The 27,718-nt window shown below is 34.2% G+C and overlaps 1 protein-coding gene across 3 annotated transcripts in view; it reads right to left on the reverse strand.

The window, feature by feature from the left end:
* The window catches only part of Gabra2 (gamma-aminobutyric acid type A receptor subunit alpha2), a 137,630-nt gene that overhangs the window by 37,429 nt on the left and 72,483 nt on the right, over positions 1–27,718 (reverse strand). For all 3 annotated transcript variants that reach the window (XM_048784430.1, XM_048784428.1, XM_048784429.1), the window contains exons 5-8: positions 23,154–23,374; positions 21,126–21,208; positions 16,512–16,655; positions 15,322–15,474 (exon numbers count right to left, since the gene is read on the reverse strand). In XM_048784430.1, coding sequence (XP_048640387.1) covers positions 15,322–15,474; positions 16,512–16,655; positions 21,126–21,208; positions 23,154–23,374 — 601 coding nt within the window. The remainder of the gene's footprint in view (positions 1–15,321; positions 15,475–16,511; positions 16,656–21,125; positions 21,209–23,153; positions 23,375–27,718) is intronic.

Here is a 27,718-nt window from a genome sequence, read left to right on the forward strand (position 1 = left end):
TATATATATATATATATATGAATCTATTACCTTTCTACAATCTAACTATATAAAATAATTTTCCTTTTAATTGTTTATTGTCTCACACCAGTACCAGTGCTTTGATTTCTAAATTATAAATTCTAGTAGTAGAAAACGCCCTTTTCATCTCTCTGCCTTTTTATTTATTTTTCTTTTCTGTGTCACAGTGATGTGTTATTCCATATGAAGAGTCATATTAAATGAAATAATATTTACATTATTAAAAATATCACATAGAAATGTCTCTCTACATGTATTCAGATCTTCATGAATTCAAATACATATTTCACAATAAAGTTTTACTGAATTCCACTGTTATAAAAAAATGGAATCTTCTTTCCCTGTCCTTTAAGTTACCTAACTCCTATGCCACTATGCCAGAAACCTAAGGATCATGTATGTTAAATAATTACAGCCACTTTGATGAAGACACTTATTGATTCTAAGAACTTATAGTTGCATGATTCTGCTTCAAACTACACTATAATGTATAAATAATAATTTTCTTATATTTTGGGGATGCAAATATTTTATCCATCATGCATTAATTCATTGTAATATTAATATTAACTGAGAACCTATTATTTACCATACATCCTTCTTAAGCTTATCAGTTAAAAAGTATATGAGAGGGGGGATATCTTCTTTCCTGAAATTTAAATTCTAGTCAGGGAGATAGAAATTAAACAAAATATGGACTGGGGATGTGGCTCAAGCGGTAGCGCGCTCGCCTGGCATGCGTGCGGCCCACGTTCGATCCTCAACACCACATACAAACAGATGTTGTGTCCGCCGAAAACTAAAAAAAAAAAATAAATATTAAAAATTCTCTCTCTCTCTCTCTCTCTAATAAAAAAGAAATTAAACAAAATATGTTGTCTATAGAATATTAGAGGATGATACATGTAATGGAGAAAATAAATAGAGGTGCCAAGAGTCAGAATCAGGAAAATGCTTGAAATTTCAAGTCAGGTTATCTGATATAGCTCTTCAAAAATATGGTAATTCAGAAAAGCCCTAAAGAGGCAAAAAAGAGAGCCACTCAAATATCTAGGGACAGAGAAGCCCAGAAAGAGGAAACACTAAAAAACAGTGGGCGAATGCCTGGCATGTTCATGAATAAAAGGTCAGTGTGGATGCTAGTGATAAGGTTAGGGATGGGCAGAGGAGCAGAAGATGAGCTTGGATGTGGAGGGAGTTCACACTATATAAGGATTTACTGGTTTTAGATAGACCTTTGTCTTGTACTTTATGGATACTGGTGAGCCAGTGAATAGCTTGGAGCATAGGTATGACATTATCTGTTTTAGAGTTTGAAAGAATCGCCCTAGTTGCTGTACTAGTAACAGACTTACACCAAAATGGAAGCAAGAGTTAAGAATATACTACAGCCAGTTGGGGTGATTTGTAATCCCAGAAGCTGGGGAGGCTGAGGCAGGAGGATTATGAATTCAAAGCCAGCCTCAGCAAAAGCAAGTCACCAAACAATCCAGTGAGACCCTGTCTCCGAATAAAATACAAAATAGGGTTGGGGATGTGGCTACATGGTCAAGAGCCCTTGAGTTTAATCCCCAGTATCCCTCCCTGCCCCCAAAAAAGAGAGTCTAATGCAGCCATGCTGGTGACACACTTCTATAATCCTGACAACTTGGGAGGCTAAGGCAGGAGAATTATAAGTTTGAGAATTGGCCAATGGAGTAAGAACTATTGAAGATTCTGACTGGAATAGATTTGGTAGAGTAGCACCTGTTTACAAGGGTTTGCGAGACCATAGGAGGAGATTTATATTTTCAAGCAAAATCTACTCAAAAGGTTAAAATGAGATCAGCTGGTATCTAGGGAATTAGTGGAGAATTAGTGGGGATTTTATTTGATGATTAGGTGACATGTTAGTCAGCTTTTCATCACTGTGTCCAAAATACACGAAAAGAACAACTTTGAGGTAAAAAAGTTAATTTTGCCTCATGGTTTCTGAGGTTCGGTTCATGGTTGGCCTACCCTATTGCTCTGCACCAATGAAGCAGCAGAACATCACAGCAGCAGGCCATGGTGGGGTGGGGTGCGGGGCGGGGGGGTGCACTGCTCTGCTCATGGAAGCCAGAAAGCATACAGAGAGAAAGAAGCCACAGGGAAGATGGATCCTTCCAGAACATGAACCCAGAGAGCCACCTCCCTCAGTCATGCCCCACCTGCCCACAGTTATCACCCAGTTAGCCAATTCAAGCTAGAATGGACTGAAAAGCTTATAGTCCTCATAATCTAATCATTTCCCTCTACATATTCCTGCATTAACAGGAGGTTTTGGGGGACACTTCGTATACAAACCATAACATTTAGTCCCACAAAAGCTCATGTCCACCTCACAATGAAAAGTGCATTTTGTCCATCGCCCAGAGCTCCCATACACTTAACAGTTCCAGCATTGCCCGGAAGTCCAAGTATATAGTCTCATATGATACCAAAGTCAAACTTTTGGCTGTAAGCCCCTGTAGAAATTAAAAGCAAGTTACATATGCCCAATATATAATGGCACAAAGTAAACATTTCCATTTTTGAAGGGAGGAGTAAGGGAATAGGAAGAAGAAACAAGACCAAACTCAGCTGGTCAAACAAATCCTGTAGCTCCATATCAGCATTTGGGGCATGTGGTAGCAAGATGGGATCTTCAAAGGACTTGGGCTGCCACATCCTTTTGCCTTTACTGACTACAGACAGTGGGGCCTTTCTCTTACCCTGGCTCTGACCTGAGCCAACAGCTTTCCTTTGCAGACATTTCATTTTATTGGCATTTTTTAATCCCTTGGGGGTATTTATTCCAACTTTGCCTTCTTCAACTTTACAGCTTCACCCTCAGCCCTCTCAAGGAAAACCTGCAGGGATTCCAACACTAATACACTTTGCCTGGCCTCCCAGTCCTTCCTTTGAAAATTTGATGTAAGCCTCCATCATCCCCTAACTCCAGAATCCTTGGTTTCTGCAAAACCAGCAACACATGGATGATGTCAAGTCCATGGCCAGCTCAAACTGTAGCCAAGGCCCCTTTGACCATTACTGCTATGGCCTCTCAGTGTCCGGGGAGCCAAGCCAGGTGATAAAACATTCTGAGCCTTCCTGTGTGAGTAGGGTGCCCCAAGGTCTCATCTAAAATGAATTTTTATTTTTATATCCTTGAGCTTGTGATGGTTGTGGTCTTGCCAATTTCTGATATACCCTAAATTCATCTTTCCTATCATCTCTGTAACAATGGCTGTCATTTCCTTAAGAAGCAGAACTTCTTTGGCTCCAGTTTTCATGCATTTTTTTTTTCTGGCCAAACTGCAAGTCTTAAAAAGTCTTCTGCTATACTTTCTGCTCCAAATTTTCACAGTAAACCATGGTAAAAACCAATAGTGATATTCATGCCACCACCTAAATGCTGTGCTGCCTTAAGATTTCCTCCACCAGATTAATTAGTCCATCACTTCTAAACCTAACACAAAGTCTAAGGACATGGGCAAAATGTAGGCAAGTTCTTTGCCAGAATATAACTCGAATGGCCCATCAGGAAATTCCCATCTGAAACCTCATGAACAACATCTTTACCATCTGCATTCTGATTGACATTCTTGTCTTCTGAGATCCCACCAAAATGATCCATTAAGCTCTGATTACAACATTCTAATTACTTTCTATCTTCAACCTTTTTCAAACTCCTCCCACAAACCAGTTCCAAAGGCTTTTGAAACACATGGTCAAATTAGTCATGGCCAGAACCCCTACTTCTAGTAACAATTTCTCTGTTAGTCAGCTTTTCACATGTGTCAAAAATACCTGACAAGAACAACTTAGAGGAGAAGAGTTTATTTATTTTGCCTCACATTTTCAGAGATTCATTCCGTGTTGGCCTATGACATTGCTCTGGGTGCAAGGTGAGGGTAGAAAATCATGCTAGAGCATGGGAGAGGACGATGGCTCACCTCATGGCAGATAGGCAGCAGAGAGAGAGAGGGAAAGGGACCACAAGCACAATGAACCCACCCAGGCATGCCTCCAGGAACCTAGCTCTCCTAGCCATTTTCTCTTGCCTACAGTTACCACCCAGTTAGTTCATTTAAACTAGGGTGGATTGATTAGGTCACAGGGTTTATAATCTAATCATATTACCTCTGAAAATTCATGCATTAACACAGGAGCTCTGGGTAGACACACCATAACCCAACTATAACAGGTAATTATTGACATATTTGTCTTTTTCTAGGGATAACTGAGTGAGGAAGGGAGAAGTGAGGACTGCTGGAATAATGGTCTTTAGCAGGTGAAAGGAGATGCCTTCTGGTGCACAGATGAATGGGTTGGCTACATACAGAATCAGGCTTAAACAGGGCATGTTGAAGGCAGTCTCCAATTCTGCTTTCCTTTAGAACAGTACTTTACTTCCACTTTCATATCGACAATCCACACTGGCTCAAGGAATTACCTGTGACTCAAGCCATGCTAACAAATGTGTAACTGGCTAGGCACGAGCATGTGAACCATGTCTAACCAATAAAATTCATTTATGGGATTTCAGCACAATATAAACATCTAAGATGTTCTTTCTTGCTGATGCTTATACATACAAGTTCATGATTAATAGCAATTAAGTTAACAGGCATTAGACAATTTGACTTGGATTTCATTTCAACTTTCAACTCAGGAAGCTTTTATTAAAACTGAACCAGTACTGGTATATTTTGCTTAGATAATAAAATGTCAAAGATTTAAAAATTCTCTCAAGCAAAACCACTGATAATATGATGTTAATGAAGCTATATTTCTGCCCAAAGCTATCCTCTTCAGAGGTTCATAGAATTCCTAGCTCCTGAAATTGGCCACCTTGCAATGTGATTATAACTATTCAAACTGAAACAAGATTTGACCATCCTTTACCTGTGTGATGAAAAAAGAAAGAATTATGTATCCAATAAGAAACAATCAAAATAACAACAAATACTTACATAGTACTTCCTCTGTGGACCAAATTTGTACTAAGTGCTCAATTTGTGCATGAACCTGAGTGCATACACAAAATTCTCTAAAGTGCCTAATGAGGAAGATATTATATTAACTCAGAATTATGGAAGATGAAACTAAGGCACAGGTTAAGAAATTTACTAGAAATCACAGTTTCATAATAAAAAAAAAAGCCAGGATTTGAACTAAGATACTCTGGCTCTAGAATTTGTACTCTAAATCTGTTCATAGCTTACATAGCAACAACCATTTTCTTTATTGCGTCAGAAACCACAAGCTACCAATGTTATATGAGCTGAACCCAAAATACCATAACACTGAAATTACTCAAGTTGGCAATTGTTCAGACCCTCTGGTGATAAGATTGTTAGACCACTGTATTGGGAAGGATTCAGGAAATGCTCATTATATGACAAACAGAAAACTATAGGTTTTCTACCTTTCTTTACTTCTTCCTGTTTCTTGGAATATGAATCTAATGACTGGACTACTATCAGACTTTTTGGTCTATGAAGCAAAATCACAAGCTAAGGACATCAAAGAGAAAAAAATGGATACTAAGTGCCTAATGGCTACTTGCTTATGGATTCCTTTTACCTAGGAGTATATTCAAGCCAGTATATTTGTGTTCTCTAATATAAAAAGTCAAATTGAATCAGGAAAATCTGTGGAACTCAGAAGAAAAAAAATCATCAATCCAAACACATTCACTTTGGGGTTTTAATTATTCCAAAATTTATATAAGACATGCTGCTAGTGTCTTCACATATGCCTTGAACTTTGTACGCAATAAACCATTTGAACTCCCTGTTCTTTTTCACCAAACGCCTACACCCTAACGGATGTCTGTTATTTGATTTTAGTTTTATTGGAAAAAATATTATCTGCTATACACTGACTATAATAGTGAGTCAAAAATACAGGGAAAAATTCATGTATACTTATTCAACAATAAAAAATGATTTGGCTTCAAATACAGAGACAGTAATTTTCGTAAATTCTTCACAATTATTTCTAATTTATAGGAAGTTCTGAAGAATGTCAAACAACTGAAAGGACCAGAAGCCATAATTTCTTAAAATCAGCTGTACCTCAAAATGAGATTTGTATATTGTGAATGTGTTATTTACTCTCTCCAGCCTTGAAAGCACAACACCCAAAGAATAAGATAAAAGTATTCCCAAGTGCTTTCTTACATTGGCAGCAGAAAGCAAATACCTCATCATGAAGGGAGCTGTGTTTGTTTTCTGTTCAAGGATGTTTGCAAGCCTCTAGAACAGTGCTGACAAATAGATGCTCAGTAAGTATTTGCCAGCGTGGAATGAATAGGGAATAGTCACTGAGAGGAAGTCAAAGGAGGCTTTTATCATTGCAAGATGCAAGGACAGTCTCTTTGAATTAATATCTTTGAAATACATCAGGCTGGGTCAGTATAACCACAAAATAAATACAATATACAAAAAATGAATAGAAAAAAATCCAATATAATGGAGCAAATTCTATCATCTCAAGGGATATACACACATTCAAGTTTCAACTTCTTCGCCTAATCTCTTGTTTACTCTATTTTCTTATTCTATTCACATCATGAAGGCCAGAAAGACCTCAAAAGTTGAAAATTCAACATCAGTCTCTCAGAGTATACTAATTTCTTCACAGTAGTAATTTTTTTTTGTTTTGTTTTGTTTCGTTTTTCTGTATTTTGTTTTGTCTACCACATGAATGGATTACCCAAAGCCTTGGACCAGGGGAAGGCCAGATGTTGTAGCCATCTTTCACCAGGGAAAGAGGCTGTAAATGTGCCTCCGAATTTAATGTGATAAATTTCAAGAGAGCAGAAACTTTGACTAGGTAACTGCTGGGCATCATGCAGATGATGTTCATGCACACAACGAAGCAGAAAACAGTGAAGGGTGTTTGAGTGTGTACAATAAGGAAGTTGGATAACTTATAGGTCCCATTTCAGGCAGGTCTTAGCCTTTTTGTCTTTTGGTAGTTCCAACCCACACAAATATACCAATATTCAAGCAGAGTTAAATTTATAACAAGCTTTACACGGAGCAACTTGTACAGGTTATATATCACGTTTCCATTACCTAACCATCTCAATTTACTTGAAAGGAGGACTTTCCATTTCTTAAACCTACATCGTAAATAGTGCATATAAAGTTTGTGCATGCAAATATTGGCCTGGATTCTTAATTTTACATTATATTTATCACCAATCTCTAAAATTATTTGTAAATATATTGTAGTTAAATGTGGCGGTAGCCTCGATACTAACACTTTTTGCTGATTCAAAGTTAAATATTTATTTATCTATTTATCTCTCCTCTGTATTTGAGTAGGTAGAATCTTCTACTGGCTTCTTTGAAAATATGCATCTATGAAGTTATGCTATGATTATCTTTTTTTAAGCATAGTAACCATTTTATTTTTTTAAGCATTACAATTCTTATAACACATATAGGGCACAATTTTTCATATCTCTGTATATAAAGTATGTTCATGCCAATTTATGCCTTTGTGCAGTACTTTGTTGTTTTTTTTTTTTTGCATTACAATTCTTAATACACATATATACCACAAATTTTCGTATCTCTGTTTGTATATAAAGTATGTTGACACCCAATTCAAATCTTCATATATGTACTTTGTATAATGATGTCCCTCACATTCTACCATCTTGCTGTTCCCCTGCCTCCTCCCTTTTCCTCCCACCCCTCTTCCCTATCTGTTAGAGTCTGTAAACAAGTCAGGACCGCGCCTGGCAAAATGCCAGAGGGAGTGGTTTGTGAAGTAACACCAGCGAGCTATTAAGTGTGGAGATTTCTTATTGGTTGACTGATGTATCTAGTTTATGCTAATTAGATAAGCTGTGTGGAATGTATAAATACTGCTCCTGTCCTGCAATAAACGGCTCCCACTCCTGCTGTATCAACATACACAAGTTGTTTGTCACCCCCCCCCTGTTATTCTGCTGCAGCCGTACTCCGGCACCTATCTAGAATTCATCTATTTCTCCCATGCTCTCCCTCTCCTATCCCACTATGATTCAATCTCCTTATATCAGAGAAAACATTCGGCATTTGTTTTATCTTGATGCAATATTTCATTTTCCTTATAACTTTTATTGAATGAAGAGTGAATTATTTTATCTAGCTTGTTATACATTTACATGTTAGTCTTTCTGCAATATCACTTATGCCCCAGTAATTTCCTGCTTTTCATTACTACATAATTATTCTCTAAATGTTTTTCCTGTCTTATTTTTGCTCTGAAAATCATGATGTCTTATTTTTCAAGTAATCTGAAAAGTTTCTGTTGTTTTGGTTACATCAACTTTTGTCTTTGAGTAAATAATTTGCAAAATATGATGGAAGATTCCACATAGTCTTAATTCTGAAAAAAAAAACAATGATATGGGGCTGGGGTTGTAGTCAGTGGCAGAATATTTGCCTAGCGCATGTGAGGTGCTGGTTTGGATCCTCAGCACTACATAAAGATCAATAAACAAAATAAAAGATATGTGTTTACCTATAACTAAAAAAGTTTTAAAAATCAATGATATGAAAATCCAACACTATTTTTTCTTTAAACTCATGACTTTTCACAATTACTTAACTGCAAAGAAATTCACATAACATACAATTAACCATTTAAAAGTATATAATTCAATGGCATTGAATGCACTCACAATGATCTGACACCACCATCTCTCCAGTTTAAAAATATTTTTAATCACCCCAGAGGAACACATTTCTCCAATAAATTAGCATTCTCTGTTGTAGAACACCCATCCACTGGCCTCCAGTAAACCATTTTCTGTTTCTATGCATTTACCTATTATGGATAATTCACTTTTTTAAAAAAGGAACAATGCAGCATTTATTGGCTGGCTCCTTTCATTTGGCATAAAGTTCTCAAGTTTTTTCATAAAATTCCATGAGTCAGTACTTTAATTTTTTTATGGATAAATTATATTCCAGTAGGGTTCTACACTACATTTTATGTATTCATTCACCTGATGATACAGATTTGAGATATTTATACCTTCTGACTAGAAATGGTATTGGTATAAGCATCTAGTTACATATTTCAGTGTGAACATACATTTTCATTACTTTTGGAGACATACCAGGAGGTGGAATTTAATGAATCATATGGTTATTTTTTTGTTTAACTTTGTGAGGAACTCACCAACTGTTCCAAATTCCCACCAGCAACATATAAAGGTTGCTATATCTTTCTATCCTGCAATACTTATTGTTTTCCATGCCAAAAAATATTATTGCAGTCACTCTAGTATAAAATATATTTCACTGTGGTTTGAATTTGCATTTCCTTAAAGACCAATGACATTGTACATGGTTTTACATTCTTGCTATTTGTATTTTTGGTGGGAATGTAAAGGTGATTCATGCTAATTGTTCTGCAAATATTTGATAGAATTCACTACAGAAGGCTTTTAGTCCTAGACTTGCTGGGAGGTTTTTAATTACTCATTAAATCTCTTCATTATCATAAGTGTATTGATGATCTATTTCTTTTTCCCAACAGGATTACTAATTTTTATTTTTCTAGGGATGTTTCCATTTCTTCAAGATTATCTAATTTGTTGGTACACAGTTGTCATATTATTTTCTGTAAAGTTGTTAGTAAAGTGTTCACTGATTTCAGTTTTTGAGTTTTTCCATTATTTTCTTAGTGTAGCTGAAGGTTTGTTAATTTTGCTAATATTTTCAGAGAACCAACTTTTGGATCTGTTTACTCTCACTGTTGTTTTTCCATTTTCTATTTTATTTGTTTCTGCTCTAATCATTATTTCTTTTGCTCTGCTGGATTTATGTTTAGTTTGTTTTTATTTTTTCTATTTTCTTAAAGTGTAAAGATAAGTTATTGATTTGAGGTCTTCTTTTTTTAATGTAGGTACTTATTACTATAAATTTTCCTCGGAGTACTGCTTTCACTGAATTCCACAAGTTTTGGTATGTTGTGTTTTTATTTTCATTTATCTCAAGGTAACTTCTGATTTCCTAATTGACTGATTATTTCACTAATTGATTAAGTGTGTTTTTGGATTTCCACACATTGGTGAATGTTCCAGTTTTCATTCTGTTATTGATTACTACAGTCATTGCAATGTGTTGAGAGAAGAGACCTTATGTAATTTCAATCTTTTTCAGCTTATTGAAAATTATTTTATAGCTTTAAATATGGTCTCTCCAGGAAAATATTCCACATGCACTATGTAACCAATTTTGTTGTGTTGTGATTTCTTTTCATTTCTTTTATTTCACTGCATTTTCAGTGTGTGTTTGTTATTTTTATGGTTTGCATATAAGGTGTCCTCCAAAAGCTCTTAGGTTAATGCAGGAAGTGATTTGATTAGATTATGAGAGCTGAACCGAATCAGTGGATAAATCTATTTGATGGTTTAATATTTTGAATAGATTACTAGGTGACAACTGTGATAACAATAGTTAGAGGAAATGTGTCCCTGGGGGTATCCTTGGGGATTATATCTTTTATCTTCAGGTTCTCCTGCTCTCTGCTTCCTGCTTTCCCTGAACTGACACCTTTCCTCTGCCATGCCCTTTCTCCATAATGTCCTGCCTCTTCTAACATCCAGAGCAATAGAATCAGCTGTCCTTGGACTGAACCTCTGAAACCATGAGTCCCAAATTAAGCATTTCTTCCTCTAACTGTTCTTGTCGGGTATTTTGACCATACTAATAAAAGTTGACCAACAGGCATTTTTCACTATGCCCATATTAATTTTCTATAATTGTGTCATCTCTTTGTTAAATTTCTTTGTTCACATCTCCTACATATTCTATTAGTTATTCTAACATGACGTCTTACAGATACAGTCTATATACTTTTATATGTTTATCTGACTTTGTTCTGCTTTGTTGTATACAAAACAGTAGAAACATTTGTTTATGCTTAGAGTTGAACATATTCTTATTTTCTGATACTATTTCTTTAGTAAATTTAACATTGAGGAGTTGTCCATTGCCACACATAACTTAATTTCTCCTCTGTTCAGTTATATGTTATGCATTCATCGTATATTTTAAAGCATTTATGTTGTTCCAAGCTCTACGGTAATAACTGTATGTAGAAACTCTCTGAAGAGCAGGACATGTTTTTAAACAGAATAAATGTAATAAAATGTGATCAGTGCCACAATATTAACATGTAAAGTACCACAAGAGAAAGATGGAGCTTTTTAGAACTCTTTGGCACATTGATGGGTGCAAACATCAATGTATTAATACATCCTACTACTTCATGTTGAAAATTATGTATCCATTCAAATTGAAGGCCATTGTTCTCTTGAAATTTCCTACAAAATCTTACAAGCCCTAAGTTGCATTTCTATAATATAGTGTCCCTATATTGTTTCTTCAATGCACAGCTTTTAAAGAACCATATATATTATGAATATTGTCCTATATAATTAAGCTAGTGGTTATTCAAATATCAATCACTTATTCACTGAGCACAAAATATTCAATAAGGCATGTATGTAGAAAGCAACCAACTTATACAAAACACCATGTAAACATTTCAATTTCTCTATAATGAACTAGAATTACTTGATCATAAGTATGTGATATTAGTGCAAAAATGATTGGCATTGTAGTAATAGGTGTTAATAATCCTAAGTCATATTTTATTTTTCAGATATATTCTGAATTAAATTTCATATTTGAAATATTTCTATTTTCATATATAGGTGAGTACATTTAAAGGAAATATTGATTTTTTTATTTCATTCTCCATTCTTTCCTCTTGCTCTACTTGTTTATTATATACATGTTGTGTTTGTTTAGTTCTTTCTAAAATTTTTTCCATCAAATCTAATCTGCAAAATGTTCTGCTATAAGGACTGGAGTGTAGCTCAGTGGCAGAATGCATACATATCATGTGTGAGGTGCTGGGTTTAGTTCCCAGTATTGAAAACACACACACACACACACACACAAAGTTCTGCTATATATATAATGTATAACTTGTTTGCAATTTTAACACGTTATTGCTTGAGATTATTTATAATATAAATCATGTTTATAATTAGTGTTACAGTCTCTAATAAAACGTGTTCCTCTAATAATGTAATAATGTAAGGTGTTTTTCCAAGATTAAGAAATATCTGTGTGTTTGTTAAATAGTCAGGCCAAGATTTGTAAAGAGGAAAGCACTAACACTGCCCATATGGGACCCATTATTATAGGGATTGGGAGGCACAGTTCCTCTTTGATGTCCACCCAACCTGATCCCAAGCATTTTCTTTAGCTAATTGCTCAGCTGAAATTCCTCCTCCTCCCATATCTTCAAACTTTTTCTTCCTAACTCCTCCGCCTTAAAAGAGAGTCAAGAAGGTAACATAATGTAGTTGAAGAAACATAAGCTATGGAATAAGTTTCTGCTTCCAGGACTTGGGGAAGATACTTCAAATTTTAAAGACTCAGTCTTCTCTCTAAAAGGGAGATGTTAAATTCTACTTCAAGATCAACATAAGAAGTAAAGAAGTATGTAACATGCCTAGCATTTAGTTTGGCATAAAGTATTGCCTTGCTTTTCAAATTTCCATATTAATAATGTTATATTCATGATAATTATGGTTTAATAATAACAACAACTCACTTGTCTATTTTGATACCTTAACCTTTCTCCTCTTCAAATTTTCATGTGTTTTAAGCTCCTTCTTTTTCTAATTCTCACTCCTATTTTAATCTGCTTTTAGTTCAGAGCAACTTTTCTCATTTAATTCATTAATATCAGTAAGCTTCTACTACTCAAATTTCTTTAATGCAGTTTGTACTTATTTGTATTGATATAATACCATACATCTAAAATGGCCATGTGTGTGTACATGTATTTGATATTTCAATTTTATTGTCTTCTGACTTCCTAATTTTCTAATCATTTCAGCTTTCTTAAATTTTCTAAATCCTGCCATTTTAATATTTTTAAGGATGCTGTCCTCTCATTTCTCATTCAACCACCTAATTAATCTGGGAGACAAGTTCTAGATCTGTAACTTCTTTCAGCTCGTAGCTAATGAATACCGTGATTTTCAACAGCCCCTACTATTCATCTATGCTCCATATACTTATTTCTATTGGTCTACTAGACATCAAATTGATATTACAAAGAACTTCAAAGTACAGATAATTCAAACTATATTCATTTTCCCTATTTCTCATTTTTCTTTAGTTTTATTAATGGCAACATTATTCACTTAAACTGGCCAAGAAAAAACTGAAAAATATTCTAAAATATTATTTTTTTCTGTAGTTGCTATATATTTCAACAAATCTATTGCTTCTCTTCCCTAGCCTCCTTTCATCCAATCCCCCTTCCTTTGTTGCTCTGTCTTCTTGGGATTAACAATTATGTCTCATCTGGACTATGTCAGTAGTCACCTAACCTTGCAATCTGCCTTTGGTTACTTCCATATTCTAACTCATCTTCCCGAAAGATGCCATATCTTCCTAAAGTACAAATAGGATCATACTAATGGCTAGAAGAATATCTTTATTTTGTCAACATAGATAAGATCTCCAGAATGAGTTCTACTGTATAGCACAATGCCTATAGCTAACAATATTTAATAGTATATTTAAAATTTGCCAGGAGTGTAAACTTATGTCATGTGTCCTTAAGCCCCCAACATGCGTGCGCATACACACACATGCACACACACCAACAGTAATAAAGGAGGTAAGAATAAACTTTGGTAAGTTATAGATACATCTATGGCCTTGATGGTGGTGATGGTTTCATGACTGTGTATTAATTCCCAGTCTCATTGAGTTGTACATATTATCTATGCATACCTTTGTACATGTCAATCATAATTCAATGAAGTAGGTAGAAAAAAAGAATAGCTTACAATTGTATAATACTTACTAAATGAAAAACATTGTTTTGAGAGCTTTACTGATACAGTCTCAAAACACTGTGATGGTTTGTATATCCTAAAAGATAAAAGCACATTCTGTTAATAGGGCCTATTGGGCCACTCTCATGTAGGTCTCAAACTAGCTTTCTCTCGGCACCTTCACTGACACAGAAGTAGCTCACAGTCACTGAATATGCCATGTTCTTACATCCCACAATGTCACTTCACCTCTACCCTTTTTATTGATTGATTGATTGATTGATTGCGATACTGAGGATTAGATCCAGGGCCTTATGCATGCAAGGCAAGTGCTCTACCAACTGAGCTATATCCCCAGCCACAACACCTCTACTCTTTCTGGCAAGAATTCTTGACCATATTATCTGCTTGGAAAACTCCTATCCATCCTTTAAGACTTAGCTTAGATATTCATTCAGCCAATTACTCAATTAGTTCTCCTAGGGAGGATACATGTCACCATTTTCTATAAAGATTTGTACATGCTTCTTATATAATGATTTTACCTTATATTGTCATTGCCCTTTTTCCACTTATTCTGCTGCCATCCAGTATACTAAGCTCTTTGAATGTAAATCTATATTTAATCTGTACTTGGACCTCTAAACCCTGGTACAATATCTAACAAAATAAATTCTCAATAAAATTTTTCCAAATAAATGAGAGGACCAAATATATGATGGTTTTCTGCTTGGTTATAAATACGCTTAGTATAATTCTTATGTCCCCAAAATAGGAAGCAAATTCCTCTATAGGTTTTAATCAAGAAAGTGAATTTTGATATTAAACACACTAATATAATGAAAAACACCTCACTCTCTCTCTTATTTAAAATACAGAGATAATATTTTTTCATTTCACAAAAACATAAAAAGCATAGAAATATACTATTCCAGACTCTAAATTTGAAATCCCTTCTGTCTGGTTTCAATCAAGAAGATCAGACACAGTAATAGAAATAAATGAAGTCTCCCTCCATCCCTTCTCTAATGGGAAATACTAATATCGTCTTTTTTCATCTAAAAACAAAAGAAAAACAAACAAAGGATTTGTAGAAATATGGTACTCTCAGGCTCTGAATTAAAACCTCTGAGAATATTCTTATACTAACACGGAGACAAATGTTAACAAATAATGATTTAAAAGAAAAACTACTGAATGTATTTCTGAGGTATTAGAGTACAGCTTATAGGCTTATTAACAGTTGACACTGACTGTTTTTTACCTCTGATCCTCATCTTCAATGTGAAATCAATACAGCCTGCCTCATGTTTCACAAAGTATTGGTGTGAGAAGCAAGAAGGAGAACATTTTGGGGAGTACGCTTTGAAACATAATGTACTGTACTATGACGTGTGTAGCTATTCACTCACCAAACACAGTTCTTGCAGGCACAGATTCTCTGTTAAGCCAGAATGACACTTGGGAGAGAATGACAGTCATGATGCAAGGCAAATAGGTCTGAATCACAAAATACCCAATTTTTCTTTTCAAGTGGAAATGAGCTGTCATTACAGTATATTCACCTGGAAGAAAAATTTAAGTAGCTTAAGGAACTGTAATAGTCAATAGTTGGAACATTTTGAAAATGGAAAAGATGTTAGAAAGAATAGTCCCTGATTAAAAAATAAAATGAACACATACATATCATGAAAACTATACCAAACTTGAAATCCCTCATTAGCACTGCAAGAGCATTTAAGACAAATTTCATAGTTATCAAAAAACTTGCATTGCATGTTTTTTCTTTGGGTCATGCCTACTGACCATCAGGATTCAGAATTGAAAAGGCTCTCTGCTGGTGGATTATCTTACTTGCTCAGGTTTCTTATTATCACTGGTACTCACTTCCAGCTTCTGCTATAATAGATCTAATTTGGTCCTCCCTGGCTCTTCAAAGTGTTGATCTCTGGCCTCATACCTAAGACTAGTCTTCTGGCCCAGATTCCCACTGCCAACCCCACCACCCGTTCTGGATTTCTCTGTGCTGTGTGTCTGCTCCAATTTGCTTCAGTCAGTTCTATGTGATCTTTGTATCTACCTTCCCTTCTTCTTAGGGTTTTAATTATTGCCAGATGTAAGCTAATTAGTCCAAACAGCTGCTATTTTCTTAGATGAGGGTGGCCCTTAGAGAGAGAATGAGCTTTTCCACACAGGCCAGTAGTAATTATCCATAAATCAAGAGTTGAATAATCATAAATTATCCAGAACAAAAGGAAAAGAATCAGAAAAGAAGGGAAGTTGTCATCACAGATGTGGAGACAAATGTTAAAATTGATCTGAAAAGACAGGCACTTTTTGAATATGTAGTATATTTTAGGCCAGTGTCTCTGAAACTTTAATGCACACATGAATCTCCTTGGAATCTAGTGAAAATACAGGTCCTAATGTAGAAAGAGCTGTAGCCTAAGATTCTGAATGTCTAAAAAGCTTCTAAGCCACCTGAGCTGATAGTTCATGGACCTCAAGAGCGAAAGTTTTTAAGTAATCTGACCCATTTCCTATAACTTTAACCTATTAATTTTTGCAGGCATTAGTTTTTCTTTAGACTCATTTTACTAACCTGTACTGGATTTAATTGTCTCCTTTCCAATTGATTGGCCCAGCAGATCATATTGATTTAACCTGGAGCCATCAGGAGCAACCTGTACTGAGTCAGATGCATTGTAAGTCCAAATATAAGTGACCTCTGAAGTTGTATATGCATCTGTTGGAAATCAGAAAAAAAAAATCTTAAACACTTTAATAAGAACCACCAAAAGAATGATCAAAGGTTGTATATTTCATAGAATTACTTTTTATTAAAATAATATTTAAAGAGGTCACATTTCATGGTAAAAATAGGTCCTTGAAGTTTATGATTTTCATATGAAATGTATGAAGCAGACCAACATAACAATCATGAGAACCTGAGATTAATATCATTGCAACCATTGTGAGAGCTGAAGAGCAAACTTCTCTGCAAAAATCACCAGGCTCTTAGATGGTTATATTGTTGCCCTTAGTCCCAGGGATTCAGATGAAGACACTGTATTAAAGAAATCTACTGGAGTAAAAATAGCAACCATTTAGGAAATAAAAATCATAATCCAAAATTATGCTGTCTTCTGAACATAAAAGCAACTTAGTTAAGTCAAATGACTTAGCAATCAAATTAAAATGCATTGCAGGAATGGTGTGACTCTACATCATGTACAACCAGAGAAATGGAAAGTTGTGCTCTATTTGTGTAAAAAAAAATATTACAATGCATTTCATTAGAAGACTGAGAACTAATTGCAAGACATGTAAAGTAAATCAGAACACTATATAGTTCAAACATCGGCAAACTCTTTTAAAAACATTTATTTTTAAATTAATTAATACACACAAATGTCACTAGACTACAATTTTATAGCATACCATTTAACTTATGAATTCAGAGAAAGAGATAAAACAGAGACAAGGTAGGCCTATATGATTTCTTAGGCCTAGGATGCAGAACTTGCCGAAGTGAGATGACTCTAGAGCTGGAGTACAGGTGAGAGAGCTGGTCTTAGCCTTCTGCACTGGCATTTCCTCACTCATGTGTGTTCTGTTAGAGAACAGCTGACCTCTCCTTGCAGGCAGTTTCTCCACAATTGAAAAGCCATAATTTCTGCTCTAACAATGACTTTGGGAAGAACTTCTATGAATTTTGCTCATGTAAATGCTTAGAAATATTAGTTACTTCTGGTTCTTGAACAAAATTCAGCATCACAGTCAAATTTTTAGCTGGGGAGGAAAAGGACCAGTTGTCTTGGGCAATACCTCTGCCTCCAGCCTGCCAGGACACTGACAACCTCATTTCTTTGCCAGGTATAAGTTACTTCCCTTAATACCACTGGGCTGGGGTGGTCCTGGTGCTGAACATTATTCGAGGTCCATAATGGCAAATGAATTTCAATTTAAGCATAAGTAATAATACAGTGAATGTTTATGAGTTCGTGTCTTATTTGTTATGCTGCCTTTTCATGACATACTTCAATATTCTCTGGTTTTCTGAATGTTGTTTCTAAATGTTAATATAAGCAAAATACTGTTTTCATTACACATTCATTCATCTACATCCACAATTAAATTATGTGAAAATGTTTGAAATAGGATTATAATAAATAAAGATATATATTTCTGCATTTTTAACACAGATAAATATGTAATATTGTAGATGAATGAATTCTTGTTATTTTAAAGTCTAAATTTCTTAATAATTAATTTCAATTAATTAATCACTGATGATTTTACTGATAAAAAATCACATAATAACTTAGTTTTGCAGTAAGTAGCCCATTTGAAGATCATAATGTGGCTTGTTATTTTTCTTCCATAAATACACATTATTGTCCCTCTCTTCAAAATAATTTCAAATATCACAAAATCAACAGATTAAGAAGATACATTGCCTTTATCACTTATATATTAGAGAATCATATTCTGTAGTTGAAATCTTAATAAATTATGAAGTTTTTAAAAGTAAATACAATTGTATAACTTTTGAATTTCAGGGTTACTTTTGTATATATAAGAGAAACAAAAGCCTATAAATGTGATTTCATTCCTAAAAATTTGTGAGACACTCATGAGCAGAGATTCTGATTCATGTCTATAAATAGATTATAGCTTGTTAATGTTAGATTAATTTTGACTAAAATTAATATTTTAATTATGTTATAAAAGATGCAGATCTCGAGAAGAGCCTGACTCTTTTTCAGAAAATGACTGATCCTGCATCTATTTTTTACAAATGAAGTCACTGCATTGCATTAATTCAACAGGAACCTACTGCATTTTATTTTTTAGATTTGGGGTTTGATGACAAAACATGTAATGGAAAGTTGTACAATGCAGACTGAAGAGGCTGTTCTGGTACTCTAACATATACCTAAACTGGGAGGCCAACATGATGCTTCTCAATTAAGCAAAAATGGTGAGAAGGATACTTTGTTTAGCAAAATTCACTATAAATCCCACCACTAACCTAGGCTGCCTGTAAATAATTTTATTTAATTTTGTTTAAAAAATCCATGTTTGAGTCATGTTGGTGCACTATACAAGTGCATACTGACTGTTAATATTTGGTAACCAAGCAAAATACTCCCAAATCACTTTTATCTAGTAAATTTTATCCTAAAAGAGGATTTACAATGCATTTTTGGCTAATACACAGAATAATCCTAGACTTCTGTTCAGGAAGTTTTAAATCCAGGGAAACAAAGAAGAATACAAAGATGTGAGACAACAGGTATAAAACAAGCACAACTGAATTTAAAATTGTACACATGTAGAAAAGATGCTTCTTTTATTTGAGGACAACAACAAAGTCCCAGAAATTCAATCATTTTTGTAGGTGGGAAGGACTTGTAAGTAAGCATGGAATCAATGTCTAGGGGGAAAGTCATAGCTGCTTCTGCCAAATTTTGCTGTGTCAACATGTTAAGGTTTGGCTTGGCTAGTTGGTCTATTATTCCACACTGGTGTCCATACTTTTAACACCTATGGATCAAAAATCTACCATAGAAAGATAAATAAGAGAATATGCAAATTTTTATTCAACATGTCAGCATATAAATGTGAAGAAAACAAAATGAATAATAACTATTTAAATAGGCAATGCTTAACAAAACTTTTGTGCATTGACCATAGACTTTCTGGATACAGAAAACTATAATCTTAAGCATGCAATATTCCACTACTCTGTATCTGCAATGTATCATATTTTTAAAGTTCACATAAAATATTTTTGAGCAAATTTATCTCCTTTTAAGTACTGAGACATCACATCATTTATATTTGATGTCAAAATTCCAATACTTATTGACTGAAACATGCCTTTCCTTATATCATTACAGGCTCTTGGATAAATTCTTTCTTTGGTATGAAGGCTTTTCAAATTTCTGTTTAATGTCTCTTATGCAATGCAGATGAGTTATTCTCCTCTGCATCTGCTGTGGTTTTCTCAGCATCATGTTTACATTGTATAACATGATTGACTATCTTAAATAAAGTTGGAAGAAATGCCAGTGTTGAAGTGATGGTTTCCATGACAATAAAGAAATGCTTGTAGTCTGACAAAGAGGAGATTCTCAAAGAAAATTGAGAACAGACACCTTTTGTAAAAATGTTCAGAACAAACAAGACTGAACTTCTCACTCCATGAAACTATGGTCTTCAAAATTATTAGGAGGTTTTGCATTCATTTTAGCCATCATTCTTCCCCCTTTCTTTAACTGGCCACTGTCAGTGAGAAGAAGGTACACTCTTTGGTCATACAAAGTTTTAGTCAGGTGAGAGAATTGTCTTTTTGTATTCAGCAGAGAAAAAAAAAGAGCCTAAAAGTGTTTAAAATGAATGGACAAAGATGGGGGTTCCAGAAAAAGCACAGCTTCTAAAAAGATCAGAGAAGAGGACGTGCTCACACAAGGGAGAAGCTGCTTAGCTGGGTTCATAAGTTTAATTTGAATCTGCCTGGAGTGTCATGTGAGCCTAGGAGGAGGATTTGACCTTCCCCCTTTTCCATTATTCCGGGAGTGTGCATGCTTCAGCTTGACATACAAGATATAACCCAGGGACCTAAAGAATAGCCAAAGGCACAGAGCCTTTTTTGAAATGTTCTAAGTACAGAAGGTGCCTGTGTAGCAATCCATCTACATTATCTTTACATTTATTTTAAGGAAAAATAACCCTTCCATTATTTAGACAGTAAAAGACAATTACACAGACCCTGTTCCTGTGACTGTCCTTTGCAGCAGGCTGATGACAAATAAATAGAATCTATCTTTCGCAATTCATTCTTAGTTGATGAAAAAAGACATTTATTTTGCATTTTTTAAAAAAATATTCTAGCACTGGAAAATAAATTAACTACAGCCCTCACCTTAAAGGAGCTCCCGGTCTAATTTTACACAGGTAAAAGACACACGATGTTCCTTATCAGCATTAAAAGAAGTGACCATTTAAGCACCACGATTAAAATTATTGAGACTACCAAGGGCTAGCCAATTAGTTCTTCAAGGGGAACCAGCATGTCTTTTATTATAGCATCTTATTGGGCAAATAGTGAGCATTTCTTAACATGAGAGGAAACTACACAACTCTGCAGCACTGCTGACTATTACTGATATTATTGACCCAAAGCATATATTTTCATCCTTGTACTTACAGCTGCCAAATTTCAGAGGGCATGAATGAGCATCCATTGGAAAATCCTCCAAGTGCATTGGACATTCAGCTTGAACTGTAAGCCTAAAAGTCAAAATTCCACTCTTTGTTTAAGTAAATTGGCAAGTCAAGAAAAATCACTCGAAAAGTCACTGTTGTCAATAGAGTTAATGATGAGGTAGGACTTTCATTACAGCATCATGTTAGGCTACTTCACATTTAAATACATTTTTTTTCTTTCACATTTAGGAGTTCCCTCAGAAGACACTGGCATATACAAAATATGAACAAAATAACAATATTGGTTATTAAAGTCATACTTTTCATTGTCACTTTCTACCCAGTAGTTTGTTATGAAGCAAAGAAATTCTATATGCATTTTTGAAAGGCTGTTTCCCCATTAACTTTACTATTAATATTCAAAATCTTAAAAATATTTAAAACACCATCATAAGATGAATGCCATTTTTCCCATCATCTCATCAACAACTGTGCAGCAAATATAAGAGCTCAATATTGGTTGAGAGGAACTCCCTTCCAAATATGCCAATTGTGAATGAGTATCATGCTGTACATAGATATAAAGATGTAAATATATATATATATATCTCCTAGGATATCTTGTTGATACTAAATCTATGTCTATATTATGCTCACAGACTGTGAAAGTTAAATATATTTTTCTATATCTAAATATAATAAAGATCATGATAAAGAATAATTGTAGGAATTTTTTTTTTATAAAGAAAGCTTTCGATTACTCCATTGCACAGAAAGGTAAAATGAGTAAAGTAAGCTCTAAAAGGAACTCAAAGAATGATCTGTTTTAATTGGGCAGAGCAAATGTGACCAACGATTTATACATGATATATATTTCTAAGAGAGTACTTAAATACAGCCCCATGCAATATTTTGTAAACTTTTATATGTTCTGTGCATATATCTTGCTTAAATACCAAATTTCTAATCATTACTTTAATCCATAAGAATGAGTAACCAAATTGTAAAGTCAGCAGGAGTACTGCATCTGAAGATAATTGTAGATTCAGTGAGAGAGGCAGAAAGAATAGCCAACAGTTCCATTCTAGGTAATGGCCATCTAGTAATGAGTCCTCAGGAGTGGTTTCTTTCCAGATCAGAAATAGTACAGGGCTGCATTATTGCCCTTCTTAAATAACTTTCACGACTGAAATTGAGCACTTGCTTTGCATATGAAATGAGTAACTCAACAAATGATGGAACACAAACATCTGCATACACAATGTTAACAATTATCCAGTCTTTAAATCTTTAAACATTAACTTTTCATTCTGCATCATTTTACTTGTTACATTTTTTTTCCTTTCATAATACATCTGACTCATTTAAAATATCCATGAGAATAGTTAAAATGGAATAGTTTTAAGAATACAACTGTATATCTTTTGATAATTTCATTAAAGTTGAACCATATGAAATTGATGCTGTATGACATGTTTTGATTATAAAATGGCAATTTCACATGGTCCAATCTAGTATATATGCTTATGGTATTCAACATACTTATAAGCCTTAGTAATCAAAAACTCTCAAATATTTTTTCCTAGGGAAACTTCATAAGGGGGACCAAAATATTAAACTAAGTAAAATGATGCTTGAAAAATCACTTAAACTTGATGGAATATAAATATGGGATAGCTGATGGAATAAGAAAATGAAATTACATACTCATATAAACAAAATTAAAGTCAAGGTATTAAAACCATACTTGGTTAAAATGCAGTGTTGAAGAATTAATAACCAAAAAATAAACCCTCAATAATTAAGGTAGTCTTAAGCTTGAAAATATTGTGATTAAAACTGAATTTGTAAATACTATTTTTTTTTTGCATTTTTTACATATCCAACCATGTACAAAGCATATTATGGGTACTTCAATAATCTGTTAGGAAAATGTTCAGCTTTTGCTAATATCTGACAACTGCATTGCCTAGGGGTTTGATGTATAGACTTCTCAGTATTATATGTCACATCAAGCCTAGAAACATACCTCATTGTGTACAGTAGAGTCCCGTCATCCTGGATTCGAAGCAGTTTATTTGGCATTGTCATATTATGAGCTACTGACTTTTTGCCATTGTGAAAGAAGGTATCTGGAGTCCAAATTTTGCTAGCCATTAAATTGTTAAGTCGAAGGATATTCATAGGTCCTTTAAATTTCAACCGTTCATCTTTCCATTTTTGTCGAAAGAAAACATCTATAGTGTATTCCTGAAATACAAAATACCATTCTTTGAAGACAACAAAATTTTAGATATAACAGGACCCTACAAAATTCCAACCAAAATAATGTTCTAAATAGTTCACAGAGAGCTATGGTGAGAGAAGTAAATTTTACCCCCAAAGGATTACACCTTTAGCTTGTCAATAAATGTTGCCAGTTAGAATGGGATAGAATATATGTATTTATATACTTAGCTACATAGTCATTTGAAAAGAAAAGAAGAAATTGACTGTGTCTGGCCTCTTTCAGTTGAACAACTTCTCAGACAAACTGCTTTACTGCATCTAATAGTTTAAAACTTCTTGAAGAAGGCATATGCTCGGACAGGGTCTGGGTAGGATGTTTTCATTAGATTAGCCCAAGAAAAAATGAGCAGGTAGACTTCTAGGAGAAAAAATTAATAAATAAGAAGAAAGGAGGAAGGGGGAGAAAGAGAAAGGAAAAGAAATGACTTTTAAGCATACTGTCAGAACTGTGTGAGTCATCATTTCCTGTTGCCAAAGAAACTGTAGAATAGCATATTTCATTTGTAATAAAATATAGTGGGATATCATATTGTTAACAAGAATGTTATAGGGAATGATTTCAATAAAGTTTATTTGTGAAATTAGTTTTAACACAAGTACTTTACAAGTTATTGGACCCTGAAATATGAATAATTTGTAGTAGATATTCTCAGGTTAAAATGTACTTTCAAATATTCATTGAGACTAACTAGTGATCAATTTCTCTATTATCATCCCCTAGTCCTTTAATTTAGATGAACCTCTCTCTCTCTTCCTCTTTTCTTTCCTATTACTATCTTTTCCTCCCACTTTCGTAAGAGAATGTATGTATGATAGATGAAATACACAATTCACAATTGTGATTGACACTAACAATCTATTGGATGTTAAATTTTTTGCCAATGTATGTTTGTACATTTACATTTTAAATAATTAAAATGTTCAATTATACACCTGAGATTGGAAATTCCCAAACTATCCTTTGAGCACAAAACCAGTTATCACATATTTGGAAATAAATATCCTAGCAATTGAGAATTTCACTTAACTGATTTTTTTAAAAGACAGATTAAAAGAGCCATATGATGAAAACATCATATCAGTTACAGAAATTTGAATCAGGTGATGATTTTCAATGATTCATCAAAATTTGAATGGGTGATGATAAAAGCAAAGTATCAACCACAGATAATGAGTAGGAGATGAACAGTGGCTCTGGGCTATGCCCTTAATCCTGAAGGAAAATTTAATAATCTAATCTATCCTCTCTTCATGGTATGCTTATTTACTTTTTAATTTTTAATTCCATTTAAATGGAAGCAAAAGACGAAGAAAAAGATGAAAAGATAATGCTTTGTACTAGAAGTTTTCATTCAAGTATTTCTTTTCAACAGTGGTCCCTCAAATTTTAGCCTAAACTAAATAAAAGTGGTGTTATTTTTTCCAGGCAAGCTGAAGATGTTTTAAAACTATTTATAAAACCTGAAATTCAATTTTTCTACTTCTGTAAAAGTAGAGTAAGTTTTATCTGTTTCTGAAGCTACTGATGTGGCAATCATTTCCGGGAGATCTACCACATAGGACACTCTTGAAGTTTTCAAACAGAAAAGTTTCAGGCGATCTTTTTCTAAAACTTGTTTTCAGGAGCAATATCTATCTTTGAATCCTCACAATGTCCCAAGTGAGCCCTGTCAATCTATTGATGTGATCAGTACCTTTTAATTACACTCCCACTAGGCAAACTCATGTTACCCTTTGGCCAACTTTAGCAGTCCTCCCTGCTTGTCATTCCTTCAATACAGCAAGCCCTCCACTTGCCTGCACCAGGAACTCTACTCACAACCACACCCCCATTGCTTCACCTGGAGTCAGTGGTGGGGGGTGGACTTTGCATATATATATATAATATATTATATAAATATATGTTATATATATATATATATATATATTATATATATATATATATATATATGTAATATATATATAACAGCAGAATGCATTACAATTCTTATTACATATATAGAGCACAATTTTTCATATCTCTGGTTGTATACATAGTATATTCACACCAATTCGTGTCTTCATACCTGTACTTTGGATACTAATAATCATCACATTCCACCATCTTTAATTACCCCATGCCCCCTCCCTTCCCCTCCAACCCTTGAGAGGGAGTATGGGAGGAAGGGGATTTTGTACTTTTATAAAGCTCTCCCCTACTGTGATGTGGTTTTTATTGCAATTATATATTTGCTCCTCTACTGCCCAACTACCTGGCAAATATTTAAGAAAGGGACACTTCTTTCACTTGTACTCTATTTCATTTCATTTTCAGAAACATAAAATAACATAAAGATTATTACACAAAGCTTGCAACCATCACCTAATTGAAATATCACAAAGTCTGGAACCCTCCTTCCTCTATTCCTTCCCCCCTACTCCCTGAGGAAAGAATTATCTTGAATTTGGTGTATACCATTCCCATACTTATACTTACAAATTTACAATATAAATAAATGTACTAAGTGTCACATGTAAGCATTTATTAAATGGTATCTTACTGTGTTGATTTTTCTGATATTTGCCATTTTTTTGGTACTTTGTTAAGGCTTATTCATTGCAACATATCCAGCCCTTGGCTTCAGTTTCATTGTATATAACATTGTATTGGAAGGCTATCTCACTAGAGAGTTGTGTTTTCCTTGTCTTTCAATATTTCCTCTGTTTCCAGCTTATCACTGTCAAAAGGAATATTGTTGTGAATATTCCCCTTCAACAATTCAAGTACAAAGGTAGTAGACTTACTCTAGACAAGAGCAGCAATCTTTTTCCATAAGTAGCTAGTTAATAAATGCTTTGGAATCTGTGGGCCTGTGGTCAGTATCACAACTATTCAATTCTGCTATTCTAGTGTGAAAGCAACCAGACAACAGGACCGCAGTGAGTCAGCATGGCCACGTTCCAATAAAACTGTTTAAAAAATAACCAACTGACAAAGTCAAGAATGCTGAAGGCTATTGAAAGCTCAGGACTAGAGTTGTGCAGAAGCCAGAATGTAATGAGTTGAGGAACAAACAGGGTGCAAGTGGATGAAGAGTAAAGTACTCTCCTTATTCCTGAATTTGCAAATGCCAGTAAGGAAAATCAGAGTTCAAGCAGCAACAAGGCTGACCACTGTCCTACACTAAATCTACTAGTGGAATTGCTGAAGTTCATTATACATGCACCTTTAAAGTAACTAGATGTTATCAAATTGAAATCCTCAGAGGTAGGTATATTTATATTTTCACTAACAATGTAAAAGCTTTGTTTCTCTATAATTTGGTATAGATAAAGACTATTTCCACTCAGCCATTATGCTCAGTGTAAAAGTTCCTGGTGTTATCATGTGCTTTTCTCTGCTATGAAATTTAATATACTTTCTTGTTTATTAAAAATTCTACTTTTCTCTTTTATGAATTGTCTGTTCATTTCATTTACTCACTTTCCTTTGAAGGTGTCTGTCTTTTTCTTATAGAGTTAAGGAAATACTTTATATATTCCATATATAAACATTTCTGAAGGAACACATAACTCAATATGAATTATCATATCAATATACTAAATATCATAACTGTACTCCTGAATATTTCTTTTAAAGATATAAAAGTTCTTTCTGCTTCTCACATTTAGGCTGTTCCTTCAGCTGGATTTACTATGTTTGATGGAAGGTAAAGGTCTAATTTTATTTCTTTTCAAGTGGAAAAAATCAGCTTTACCAGCACCATTTATTGGCTAGTCCTTCCTTCCCCAGATATACCATGGTATTTCTATCGTGGATTTAGTGACCATAGAATTATGAATCTGCTTCTGGTTTCTATTTTTTTTTTACATTTTTTTCTATTCTAAAATCAATGCCAAAATCATGATTACAAAATCATAAAAGTTTGAATTAATAATATTTTCAATATTATTCAGTTGAAGTTATTTAATAATTCCCATATGGCTTTTCTTTTTCTACTCTTTTTTTTTTAAATTTTTTATTGTTGGCTGTTCAAAACATTACATAGTTCTTGATATATCATATTTCACACTTTGATTCAAGTGGGTTATGAGCTCCCATTTTTACCCCATATACAGATTGCAGAATCACATCAGTTACACATCCATTGATTTACATATTGCCATACTAGTGTCTGTTGTGTTCTGCTGCCTTTCCTATCTTCTACTATCCCCCCTCCCCTCCCCTCCCCTCCCCTCCCCTCTTCTCTCTCTGCCCCCTCTACTGACATTCATTTGTCCCCCTTGTATTATTTTTCCCTTTCCCCTCACTTCCTCTTGTATGTA

The sequence above is a fragment of the Marmota marmota genome, unplaced genomic scaffold, assembly GCF_001458135.2.
Source record: "Marmota marmota marmota unplaced genomic scaffold, marMar, whole genome shotgun sequence".
NCBI classification, from domain to species: Eukaryota; Metazoa; Chordata; class Mammalia; order Rodentia; family Sciuridae; genus Marmota; species Marmota marmota.